This window comes from Anomaloglossus baeobatrachus, chromosome 6, assembly GCF_048569485.1.
Source record: "Anomaloglossus baeobatrachus isolate aAnoBae1 chromosome 6, aAnoBae1.hap1, whole genome shotgun sequence".
NCBI lineage: Eukaryota > Metazoa > Chordata > Amphibia > Anura > Aromobatidae > Anomaloglossus > Anomaloglossus baeobatrachus.
In genome coordinates this window covers 159,002,952-159,016,791 of record NC_134358.1, presented here as the reverse complement: position 1 = coordinate 159,016,791, position 13,840 = coordinate 159,002,952, and the positions used below count along the sequence as shown (strand labels likewise).

The 13,840-nt window shown below is 39.8% G+C and overlaps 1 protein-coding gene across 2 annotated transcripts in view; it reads right to left on the bottom strand.

Annotated features, from left to right (window-relative positions):
* Positions 1 to 1,142: 1,142 nt before the first annotated feature.
* AQP4 (aquaporin 4) overlaps positions 1,143 to 13,840 on the bottom strand; it is a 76,863-nt gene continuing 64,165 nt past the window's right edge. For both annotated transcript variants that reach the window (XM_075316368.1, XM_075316369.1), the window contains exons 3-5: positions 10,065 to 10,229; positions 4,534 to 4,614; positions 1,143 to 2,099 (exon numbers count right to left, since the gene is read on the bottom strand). In XM_075316368.1, coding sequence (XP_075172483.1) covers positions 1,839 to 2,099; positions 4,534 to 4,614; positions 10,065 to 10,229 — 507 coding nt within the window. In that variant the 3' untranslated portion in view covers positions 1,143 to 1,838. The remainder of the gene's footprint in view (positions 2,100 to 4,533; positions 4,615 to 10,064; positions 10,230 to 13,840) is intronic.

The window sequence follows — 13,840 nt, the reverse complement described above, 5'->3', positions numbered from 1 at the left end:
AGTTTGCTGTCCAGAGTTGATATGTGCATTGCAGCTGACGAATGCCACTTTGAGCATCAAAGTTAAATGAGCGCCATATGCGTGACCAGTATTCAATGTTTTTGGGGGGTCATGAGTTTCATATCATAGCATTTCTGTATGCAAAGTGTCGATTCGTATTGAATTGATGATGCCCTACAACTTTGTAATTCACTTTTTTCTCTATCTCGTTCTGTTTTCAAAATAAAAATGCTAATTCTGTTGTTTTCCACCAGGTGGCGCTATAAGTGGTTTCATTGCGTAGCGCAAGGCTACTATGCTATACTATACTATACATGGCTACTACCTAGACACCATTTCTGTGCCTATAGCTGCCGACGTTATCAAGTTAATGGCGGTGGACAGGATATGGGTGGACACACTGTATATATTCTTAAAAAGTACACGCTACAGATCCGATCAGACTCCTTCATCTGGTCTGTCCTCATCAGACCTGATGAAGGAGTCTGATTGACTCTGTAACATGGTGTGTTTTAAGAATAAATATATTATCTTTTTACCCGCCTTGATCTTCTACTCTTTGTCAGCGCACAGTCAGTTCGTGGTTTTATTACATTGATTGAAATGGATTATTACTTTTGCTCCCTCTGAGCAGATCTCTGTCCTCCTCTAGTGGAGTGGTTCATATTAACTTCAACTCTGCCAGGTTGAATTTGCCATGAGTTTTTTTTATCTTTTTCCATTTCAGAGACATCAGGAATATACACTACCCGGTGTCCCTCCTTTTTATGGATTTTCTTAGAAAACTGACTCATTAATTTCTAAGTTCCTGATAGGGTATACATTTAAATGCAAACAGTAGCAGAAGTGAGCGAGACAATATTTTTTTGTCAAGGCTATAAAATTATATCTTCCATATTTAAATATCTACTTGATTGATTAAAGAGATGTACAATTACATCTAGGCTACAGTACTATGTAGTACCTATGATGGGATTTATAATGGTATAGCGATTTTATAGAGAAAACAACTTTAAAATGCCAACATCTTCAATTATATCTTACATCTAAACATTTTCAATCAAACAATCAAATAACTAAAGAATCATACAATGAAAGTGCATAAAACTAAGAGAAAGGTCTATTTTTAGAGTGTGATTCAGACCTTTTTTTTTTGCATGGTCCTGATAAATAGCTAGCCATTCAACAAATCAAACAAAGGGAAAAAGACATAGACAGGAAAAAAATGGTGCTTAAAGATTTTTCTTCTCCTCAAGCCATTTGATGTTTTCTCTGGCTGCTTCTTCATCTGTAAAGTACTTTCTCAAAAGTTTACTATTAAACAAAACGAAGTGAAAAAATGATATATATATATATTTTCAAAATACAAAAAAAGATTGTAATAATTATATTTCATCTTAAATGATAGTTCTGTTGTGCATTTGCTGTTCTCCAGATAGTGATTAAATAGGGGGATATCTTAATCAGCGCTGACAACAACCAATTATTTGCCGGAGGAAAAACCATTTGTTTGAATTTGCCAGTGGGCACTTTAAACTAATGTGCACTGTCAATCTAGATGCTAAACGGGCAGATTTGAGGCTCAATATTGACTTCTTGTTAAATTAAGGATCACTCTTATTTACCTTAGATTTGCCAAAAAGACAGTGTCCAAAGAATACGTGCATGTGTCATATAGTAGTTGTTTTTACACTGTGGCGGATTCAGGCTTTCATAGAAATGCTTAGTGAATGATATAAGTATTTTTACATAATAGAGCTGCTTTATAATATATCGGTTTCCTTGATTGGAAAAAATGTCGGTGATGGTTTCGGCTTTTCTCTGGCTTCCGGTTCTAGTCACACGGATGACAGCACCTCACCAGAGGTGTCCTTCCCTTTTTTCTCATCTAAAACATGGACAATTCCCGGTTTCAGTAATAGGTCATCTGAATCTATCTGACTTTTACTTTCTTCCACTTCACTGTATTTCCCTTTAGACTGTGTAGCCTTATTTAAGACCTCCTTTAAGCGATTCTTGAGTTCAACATCTGGACAGAAGATATATTCATAGAGCAATCCTGCCAGAACTGCTCCAATCACAGGGCCAACCCAGTACACCTAGGAAAAGATAAATGAGATGATTATTATTAGTGATGGGAGAATAGTAATTATTCATGTTCAAATTATTCGTAACGAATCCTAAAGTACTATTCCAGTATGCATTACAAATCTAATGCAAGTCAATGGGGAACCGGAGCATTTTTCTTGTAGTGATGAATACTGGAATAGTACTCGGTATTCGGTAAGCATCATTCGAGCACGAATAGTTACTATTCACCCAACTCTAAATTTATTATCATTAACACTGGCTAGTAGGGCATGGAAACTCATTTAATCATTTCAAGACCAGTCTAGTTACCACCATTCCTGACCAGGCACATTTTTGGATTTCATCTTTTAATGGCTTAACATTTTTTCTCTATTAGATATTTAAAAAGTTTTTTTCACATTGTGTGGAGCCTAATTTTCAATTTCATTTTCATGTTATTTTTATATTTCTTTTATTTTGTTGTTGATACTATGGTAAAATGTAAAGAACAATAGGGAATGTGTGTCTATTTTCAAATTCTTACATTTTTTTACAATTTCAAATGTTTGCTAAAAATATTTTAAGTTGTAATTCCCACTCTGTAGAAGTAATTTTTATATAGTGGATATATATATATTTTCTGACAAGGCTGGAGCTATAAACAGCAATTTGGCCAGAGGTGTTCAATTTCTTTTTGTTTTGCTTATTATTTTCTTGCTTTGTTCATTTATTTTTTTTTATTCATTTTACTTATTGTGCCTTCCCCATAAGTTTTTTAAAAAAAAACCTTTGGGGGGCATTTGATCATATTAATACATTATTTTTATTGCTGATTTACCCTTTAACTGGGTAGGTATATTAGTTACCCCCAGTTACAGGGGAAATCCAGCTTCCACGGTAGAGCTGAATGAGTTTTCTAGGACACAGCAGCTCCCTCTTTCTCCCTAAACTCAGCGATTACATGATCACTGGTTCTCGAGGAGGAAACACTGTCAGTATATCATCACTCCATATATATATTAGGTAGGTGAACATTTTAAATTGTATTTTCCTCTCTGCAGAAATATTTTTTATGTACACACAGGGTCTAAATTTTTGGTACCCCTCGTTTAAGAAAAGTAAAAATGTTGCATTTTGTTTTTTCTTTCTATCATTGTGTGAACAAATAATTTGTGAACTTCAGTGGATCAGTACATTTAAAGAGATACAAAATTTATATTTGGTATAAAAAACACTTTATTAAAAAAAAAACTTTAAGGCTCTGAGAAAATGGTGACACTAAAACAAATTACTTAAAATAATCTTTCCAGTGACATAGGTTTGTTAAAAAAAAAAATTTGTGGGATAAGTTACATTTTCACTGGTACCTTTTGAAATACATAAACTCATATTATTGGGAGTTGTAATGGACAAAAATAATAGCAATTATGGCATTTCTTTTCTTCGCACTGAGTGCACAGGCAAATGGCATTCTGTCAGCTGGTTTTTGCTAACTAATCTGAAAGCAGTATAATTGTAGGGTCCGAGACCCTGACTCCAGGGATGCGTCACTTACTCTTCTACTTAGCATAGTTTTTTATAAAATCACTGTTTTATCAGCAGAAGATTATCATTAATAGAGACTAATTGGCATGCTGCTAGGTAGTCCAACCCCACCCCCACCATCGATTGGCAGCTAATAAGTGTTGTGGGTGGGGTTATACAGAGCCCAGCATAAAGAGAGCTGGTAAATGTGCAGCAGATAAAATAGTTTTTAATCAAAAGTGCAGCACCCAGAAAAGGAAGTGATACATCACTAGAATTTGGGTCTTTGCCCATATGTCATGCTGCTCTCAGATGGAGAAGCAAAAACCTGGTGACAGATTCCATTTAAATAATGAGATCATTTTGTAGCTTGGATATATTAGATATGGACTTTTGTTTTTACATACAAAATTTTTAATGGTGTAAGTTTTTACTATTTTTTACATTTTTAAACATTGTTTAAAACAGGTATTACTTATCAACTTAGTACTGTTTGGGAATTAAACGTCTATGAGCTTGAATACACATATAATTTTTTTAGATTTTATTGTATTATGATTATCAATGTCTTGTTCTCATTTTCTGATAAGTGTAATTAAAGAAAACTCTGATCTCAGATGTTTAATTTTTTTATTGCTAGGACCATGGGTGACTATACTTTCTTGCATTTTGGTGATTGTTTTGAGGAGGTGTCTTGTGATGCATGGTGGTGTATGGTGTTGCTAAAGTAGACATTTGTTTAATGGCGATACCCTGGCATTACCATAATTTGGAAACAGCATCACACATAATGCTCATGGTTTCATAACCAGACATCATAGAAACCTCTGTGTATAGGATCATTGAGCAGATAACTCCTGAGACATGCCAACAGAAATAGAGAATACATTTACAAGTAAGTCAGCAAAGTATGCAAATACATAGCATGGCAGATATTACCCAGTGATTCTCCCAAATGTTCATAATAACAGCTGGTCCAAAAGATCTAGCTGGATTCATGCTGGCGCCGGTATAATTGATCTAATAACAGATTGGCATGTAAAGAGAAATGTTAGTAAATAGGAGCTGGAAAAAGAAATCACGCAAAATAGGGTCTTATTCAATTAAAATTAAAGGAGCAATAACTCAGAGAGGCTCACCTTGTGCGGTTGTGCAAGTCACAACCACCATAACACGCCTGAGGCCACTGCAGAACCCATGTGGAGATACAAACAATGGAAGGAAGAAATGGGTTAATTTCCTGAGTTGCCAATCCAATCCAAATGATGTAGATAAAATATGATTCATTGGTCAATGCGTTTCAAAGCCCTCAGAGAATGAAATGAAAGGGCGTTGAAACTCGGTGACCAAAAAAAATCATATTTTATCGACATCATTTGGACTGGTTTAGTGGCGCAGGAGATTAACCCTTTTCTTCCTTCCATTGTTTGTAAAGAGAAATGTTAGGAATATGTTCATAACATTTTGTGAAAAATAAAGAAAACAAGAGTTTTTAATGCCTAATACTCTCAATTTCTATTTTTTTCTATCTACTGCCTTACATGGTATAAAGATGTAATATTTCTCCAGGGACATCTTGTTAAATGGTAATCTTTTTTTTTTTTTTTTTTTTACAACCCTTACCCTTAGAATGGTGCATACCTTGCTGATCACTGAGGGACTAATACTTGGGACACTCGACTACTCTGAGATCGAGATTCTGGAATGCTATCCTCGTCCTGTAGGTATCTAGAAGTTTCAGATCTGAAATCCCAGGATAGTACAGATTGAGAATGACTTTTCTTTTTTTGGTAGCAATGAAGGAATCTTTTAAGATTTGAATTTTCCAGATTATCCAGATTATCCATTTCTAAGATTTGCTGCTAATTGAAAGTACAAGTACTACAAAGTCTTCAATTGACCTTAAAGATATTATAGTTTTTAAGGTTGAAGGGAGACTCTAAGTCCATCTGGTTCAACCCGTAGCCTAAGGGGCACTTTGCACACTACGACATCGCAAGCCGATGCTGCGATGCCGAGCGCGATAGTCCCCGCCCCCGTCGCAACTGCGATATCCTTGTGATAGCTGCCGTAGCGAACATTATCACTACGGCAGCTTCACATGGACTCACCTGTCCTGCGACCGTCGCTCTGGCCGGCGACCCGCCTCCTTATTAAGGGGGCGGGTCGTGCGGCGTCACTGCGACGTCACATGGCAGGCGGCCAATAGGAGTGGAGGGGCGGAGATGAGCGGGATGTAAACATCCCGCCCACCTCCTTCCTTCCGCATATCCTACGGAAGCCGCAGTGACGCCGTTAGGAGATGTGCCTCGCTCCTGTGGCTTCACACACAGCGATGTGTGCTGCCGCAGGTACGAGGAACAACATCGGACCGTCGCGTAAGTGTAATCACGGATTACGCCGACGCTGCACCGATGATGCGATTACGACACTTTTGCGCTCGTTAATCGTATCATCGAGCCTTTACACACTACGATGTCGCATGCAATGCCGGAAGTACGTCATTTTCAATTTGACCCCACCGACCTAGCACCTGTGATGTCGTAGTGTGCAAAGCCCGCCTAACATGTTGATCCAGAGGAAGGCAAAAAAAACCCCAATGTGTCAAACAAGCTCCAATGGGGAAAAAAAATCCTTCCTGACTCCACATACGGCAATCAGACTAGTTCCCTGGATCAACACCCTGTCATAAAATCTAATATACATAACTGGTAATATTAAATTTTTCAAGAAAGGTATCCAGGCTCTACTTAAATGTTAGTATTGAATCACTCATTACAACATCATGCGGCAGAGAGTTCCATAGTCTCACTGCTCGTACAGTAAAGAATACTCGTCTGTGATTATGATTAAACCTTCTTTCCTCAAGACGTAGCGGATGCCCTCGTGTTCCAGTCGCAGGCCTAGGTGTAAAGAGATCTTTGGAAAGGTCTCTGTACTGTACCCTCATATATTTATACATTGTGATTAGATCCCCCTTAAGCCTTTGTTTTTCCAAACTAAATAACCCCCAAGTTTAATAACCTGTCTTGGTATTGCAGCCCACCCATTCCTCTAATAATCTTGGTCGCTCTTCTATCTACCTGTAATATTATGCTATTTATAACCTTCTATACTTTTGCTATCAAAAAAAGCATCCATTCCTCTCTTAAATTCATTCAGTGAGTTGGCCATCACCACTTCCTCATACATATATATATATATATATATATATATATATATATATATATATATATATATATATATATGTATAACACTATTCTCTTTTCCTCATACATTAATCTTCACAAAAAAACTTAATTTGATCACAACGTGTAAAAGCAGCTTTACAATTTTTTTTAGTGATTATGGCTTTCTCTTCCAAACCCTTTGACTAAGCTGTGAACTAGAGAAAAACCTCAAGCCCCTGAGCAGGCGGAGGTGGAGCATGGAACCAGTGCCCCATATTGGGAGCGACAGTGGCAACAGCTGAAGACCGAGATCACAGTCCGGGAGAAGAGGAAGGCGGAAGTACTAGCCCGCACCTACCTGGAGAAGGACAACCTCAGGCAGGCAATTTTCCGGGTGCGGGGTCTGACGTATCAAGGACAGTTTCAGCATTTTAACCCCCAGAAGGGATGGGGCTTTATTTACGAGCCGGGCCTGGAGGCCGAGATTTTTGTAACCTGGAGAGATGTGGCCCCTCATCTGCCTACAGGCCACCCGGATCGAGACCTGGAGCCCGGAGAGCTGGTCTCTTATACCCGGCACTGCGGAGAGAGGGGGTGGTTCGCCCTCGATGTAAGGAGGTGGGCAGCCGCTGGTGAGCAGTTGTACATCTACCCCTCTCTGCCATTGCCAAGACCGGAAGATGATGAGTAAGGGGTTCCCGGCTACCCCAGTTAAACCCCGTTGGATTTCTTCAGTTTTTACATGAACCATGGCTTTGGACTGGAAAGCCAACCCAAAAACTTTTGGGCTTGGTAAATACACCCTGACCAACCTTCTTGTCCCGCAGCATCCTCTGGAGAGGCTGATTGGAGGAAGGGACTGCGGTGGAGTTGGCCGAGGCCCAGTCGCTACTGAAACCGGTGACTACCCTCCAGACCAGGGGTCCCTGGACTTGGGGCGCTTGAGATAGACTGCCGGGTAAGGAACTTTTTACCCGGCCCGTGTGGGTATCACCCGGACCCGTTCCTGGACTTGGGAAAAGGGGTGCCAACCAGTTCTTAGGGGTGGCACCAGGGTCAGGTTTGCTTGGATGGGCACGGCAAGAAGGTGGTCCAGTCCGTCCTCTTCCGTAAAGTTATGCAACATTTAAGATTGGTGCCTCCCGTAAGGAAAGAAATTGTATAAATGTTATTACTGTATAATTGTATCCTGTTTTTATCCTTTTTTCACAGTTCCAGTTAAAAAAATAATAAACGGTGGTGGTCGGACAGCCTGCGGATGGTCTGTATTAAACCAAGGGGGAATATGACACCCTGGCAAAACCAGGTAGTCACACAGATTAGGCCCCCGTATAACACCGCTCCCACACAGGGTTAAACCAGCCGACAAAATCCCAGTCTCCCCCTCAGAGAAGGACAGACACACCAGTGGGCGGGACCAGGCGGAAAAAAAATGCCCACCTAGGGGTCTGGAGAGCAGGAAAACAGAGAGAGAAGTCTTGAGTCACGTTCAGGAGTGGAGTGGAGGAGTCAAGCTCAGGCAGCCAAGGCCTGAAGTTCAAGCTGACAAATGTCAGGGTCGGAGCCCTGACACATTGGCTAGGTGGCAGACAGTGGTCAGTGCCAGCAGGAGATGGGGAGACGGCTGCTGGAGATCCGAGGTGGACCGGGGCAGGGTTGTAGCCCACCGGTACCGACACCAGAGAACCGACCCGGAAACCGTGCACACAAGGGGGTACTCGGACCCTGAAGCCAGGACCGGCAATGACGGACTAGCTAATTAACTGATTGAGGGCAGGATTCCAGGTCCTGTCCCAACCTAAGTCCCGAAAAGTAGACAACCACCCACAGAGAGGGATAGGACATCTGCCAGGGCCTGGTAGATCCCACGGGTCAGCGTCTGACGGGCACGGCTCCCAACCAAAGGACCGGGAGCAGACTCCTGCGTTACACACCGGGAAGTCTAACACAAGAAAACACAAAGTGCAGAGGAAAGGGTCATTGACCACCGGCCCGGGTGTGGGACCAGATACACCCGTCTGCGGCAGCCGGCCACCATCACCTTGGTTTACCAAAGGGCTTGTGTGATTTATTCAACTGTGAGTAACATCCCCGGCCTGACCGGGTCCACTGGCCCCTGCCGTTATCATCCCCTGCACACAGACATTGGCCCCAGGGCATCCATCCCTGCCCACGGAGGGGTTAATATCCAGCTACCAGCCCATCACCCCCGGGAGCCCCACAGCAGAAGCAGTGGTGCTACATCTCACCACGCACCGTGGGTGGCGTCACAAACAGTTTTCAACAACACCCACACAAATACACGCCCCCCTTTTATTCGAAGTGTCCGCGTGACCCCCGGGTCCGGTAGAGTCCCTCGAGCCATACCGCAGATTCAGATCCGGGCAGCATGGCTGCTGGCATGAGGGCGACACATTAACATATGTACAGAACCTAAACTCCGGACTCAGACACTGATTTGTTTAAAAGTACAAATAACAAGTAGTTAAAAGTAACAACAAATACAAACCAAAAGCTATGAATGACTCTGATGAACTTAAACAGTCGTTGTATTACATTGACTGCCATTTCTGTTTATTAGGACTTATGAGCAGTTTCAGATGAACAATCACTCTCGGTGCAGACTGCATGCAACATGAATCGTATACGGACAGCACACTGACCAATACAAATCAATGTGGTAGTTCACATGAATGTTTTTACACATGAACCGATGGTCTTCATATAAAAAATTTGCAACATGTACTACTTTCATTCATATTCCAAATAAGACTCATCAATAAGTAAAGAACGGATCACACAATGGTTACTGTCCATATGTCAAGATTTTCTCATGGATTCATTACAATTATTACGATAGGACATCGTATTTGGCTGTTTATTATTTATTAATTTGTTCATGTGAAAAACGGATGTGCAAATCAGATATAAGGATTGCATATGGATGTAAAAACGGATACACAGCTGACATATGGGTTGTATACAGTTGATACTAAAAATGAAAAATCATCTTTCACTGAGGGAAGAATAGACGATTGTGCATAGTTTCATCGGAACCTAGCCTTCCGCTGACTGCCATTTATATGAGTCAATATTGTTGTAGTAAGCTCCTGCTGTAAGTGAAGCGCCTATAGCATAGATAGATGAACTGGGGTCTTTGCTGTAGTTGCTCTCCTTTCCGACACATGGAGACCCCTATTTGCTATCCACATGGCCTCACAGCTGTTGTCCATTGCTAATGTTACAATGTGACAAAAAGATCATAAAAGTAACCAGAAATTAATAAAACTCTATACTTACAGCAAATAAATGTCCTATGGCCACAGAAAATCCAATGGCCAATGCTACAGCCCCGGTAATATCATTACGCTTTGAATCACAGCTTGCACAAATTGTAAATAGCAGTTGAAAGGTTATTACCAATTCAACAAGGATCCCATGTCCAGGGGAAAGCATCTTGTTAACCTATGGATATCAAAAGTAGGGTCAATTTACTGTAAAGTCAAGCATTGCATTAGGGATTCATGTCATGACTGGTCAGATTTCATTTTTTTGCAAGAATAAGCAAAGTATTTTCTATTCTGTGTCTGTTCTTGGCTTCTAGAATATACAGTATATCACAAAAGTGAGTACACCCCTCACATTTTTGAAAATATTTTATTGTGCATTTTCATGGGAAAATATGAAGAAATGACACTTTGATACATTGTAAAGTAGTCAGTGTACAACTTGTATAACAGTGGAAATTTGGGGTGTCCTCTAAATAATGCAACACACAACCATTAATTTTTAATCCGCTGGCAACAAAAGTGAGTACACCCCTGAATGAAAGTGGCAAAATTGGGCCTAAGGTGTCAATATTTTGTGTGGCCACCATTATTTTCAAGCACTGGCTTAACTCTCTTGAGCATGGAGTTCACTACACCTTCACAGGTATAATCTTCCACACCTCCATGATGACATCACGGAGCTGGTGGATGTTAGACACCTTGTAATCTTCCACCTTCCATTTGAGGATGTCCCACAGATGCTCAATAGGGTTTAGGTGTGGAGACATGATTAGCCAGTCCAGCACCTTTACCATCAGTTTCTTTAGCAATGCAGTGGTCGTCTTGGTGGAGTGTTTGGGGTCATTATCATGTTGGAATCCTGCCATGCAGTCCAGTTTCTGAAGGAAGGATATCATGCTCTGTTTCAGTATGAAGCAATAAAAAATGTTTCATCCAGCACTTGAATATATAGTATCCCAAATTCACGGACTTGATAAAAACATTATTGATTTTATGGGTGTGCAAAAGTACAAATAATTAAAATCATTGCGTCTTACGCGTTTCAAGCCGAACAAGGGTTCTTACTCATAGCATAACGTAAGTAGACAAACTAAAAACACTTTATACACCATACCAGGAAGAGGAAAAATTACCCCACCTCCAGATAATTAATCTATGCATCCAGATGGATCATCAGGGCGTGAACACATAACCAGCAAAGTTCATCATGAATCCCAAGAAAAATTCCCTTCACATAGTGAGTGAATGAAGAGAAAAACACCAAAAAAGCATTTTATGTTCAAAGGATTACTAGCAAAAAACATTATATCATATCAGGCATACATTTAGACATATACATATCAGATCAAACATATGCATCACAGTAAACTCCAAAGGATACAAAAAATTAAAAAAATATATTAAATTAAATAAGCATATGTCCAAAGGTATGAATCACAGGCATTAAACAAATTTTTGTGTACAAATATTATTATCAAAAAATTATTATCAGAAAATGTCATATACATCAACATCGTAAAAGAGAATATATACCAAATAGACTTTCTGTACCATAAAATGGATGAATCAATATCATACAAAATAAACATAACAGATGTCTAAGATGATGAGACAGTGTATGACAAATCTTAGTAATAATATAGCAAATCTGTCTTATAATTAAGGCCAGAGGGGCTACTGGTCTGGAGGCGTGAAATCCAGAAAGCCTCCCTAGCTCTCAAGCGAGAGATCCAATCTCCACCCCTACGTAACCATGAGACCTTTTCTAGAACTGACACAGTTAAACTATCCGTGCAACCACCGTGTTTTTCAAAAAAAATGTCTTGATGTTGTTGTATACAACATTTTCTGGTAATAATTTTTTGATAATATTTGTACACAAAAATGTGTTTAATGCCTGTGATTCATACCTTTGGACATATACTTATTTAATTTTTTTTTTTATTTTTTGTATCCCTTGGAGTTTACTGTGATGCATATGTTTGATCTGATATGTATATGTCCAAATGTATGCCTCATATGATATAATGTTTTTTGCTAGTAATCCCTTGAACATAAAATGCTTTTTTGGTGTTTTTCTCTTCATTCACTCACTATGTGAAGGGAATTTTTCTTGGGATTCATGATGAACTTTGCTGGTTATGTGTTCACACCCTGATGATCCATCTGGATGCGTAGATTAATTAGCTGGAGGTGGGGTGATTTTTCCTCTTCCTGGTATGGTGTATAAACTGTTTTTAGTTTGTCTACTTGCGTTATTATATGAGTAAGAGCCCTTGTTCGGCTTGAAACACGTAAGACGCAATGATTTTAATTATTTGTACTTTTGTACACCAATAAAATCAATAATGTTTTTATGAAGTCCGTGAATTTCATGGAATTGGGATACTATATCTTCAAGTGCTGGATGAAACATTTTTTCTTGCTTCATTTATCCCGGGATCCGGCCCACTGACAGTCCGTGCACTGATCTCTAAAACCGGCCACAGCAAATCTAGAGGTGAGCTGATCCACAAAATACCTTTTTCAGTATGTTCCAGTACAAGACGGTATTTATGGTCCCCTCAAACTGTAGATCCCCACAGCCAGCAGCCCTCATGCAGCCGAAAACCTTAACACCCTCACCACCATATGTGACTGTAAGCAAAATACACCTGTCGATGTACTCCTCACCTGATTGCCGCCACACACGCTTGACACCATCTGAACCAAATAAGATTATTTTGATCTCATCATACCACAGGACATGTTTCCAGTAATCCATATCCAGGGTCTGCATGTCTTCAGCAAACTGTTCGTGGGTTTTCTTGTGCATCATGATAAGAAAAGGCTTCCTTCTGGGATGAAAGCCATACAGACCACTTTATTGTGATGTGCAGCATATGATCTTAGCACTGACAGACTGATGCTCCACCCCCCTATAACCTCTGCAACAATGTTGGCAGCACTCTATGTTTCTACACACATCTATTTTGAAAAGACAACCTCTGGATAGGGCACTGGACATGTGCAATCAATTTGTTTGGTCGCCCATGGCGAGGTCTGTCCTGAGTGAAACCTGTCTTGTTAAACCGCTGTATGGTCTTGGCCACCCTGCTGTAGCTCAGTCTCAGGGTGTTGGCAATCTTCTCACAGCCTAGACCATCTTCATGTAGAGGAGGAATTCTTTTTGTTTTTATATGAGGTGATTTACCTTACCAGTGACCAGTATGAGAGTGGGTGTGAGTGATAACACCACATGTAACACACTTGCTCTAAATTCAGACCTGAGACCTTCTAACACTAATGAGTTACATTACACCAAGGGAGGGAAAATGGCTAATTGAGTACAATTTGGCCATTATCACATAGGGGTGTACTCACTTTTATTACCAGCGGTTTTGACATTAATGGCTGTGTGTTGAGTTATTTAGAAGGCAAACCAAATTTACACTGTTATGCAAGCTGTACACTGACTAGTTTACATTGTATCAAATGGAATATCTTCAGTGTTGTCCATGAAAAAAATATAATAAAATATTTTTCAAAGCTGTGAGGGGTTTACTCACTTTTGTGACATACTATATTTATTGGCTTGAGTCGAGAACGCTAAAATAATTTTTATGTTATGTGTGTATTATGACATATTATTAGAAACAACAATTTTCAGCAGGTTATCCATGTCTTTAAAAAATGCTTACTGCTTTTTTTGATTGCATCCAATTCATAATATTTGTACCATTTTTGAAGTCTATTTTATATGTGCTCATCTGCTTTTTTGTCTTCCACTTTGTTGCAGAATTTAGC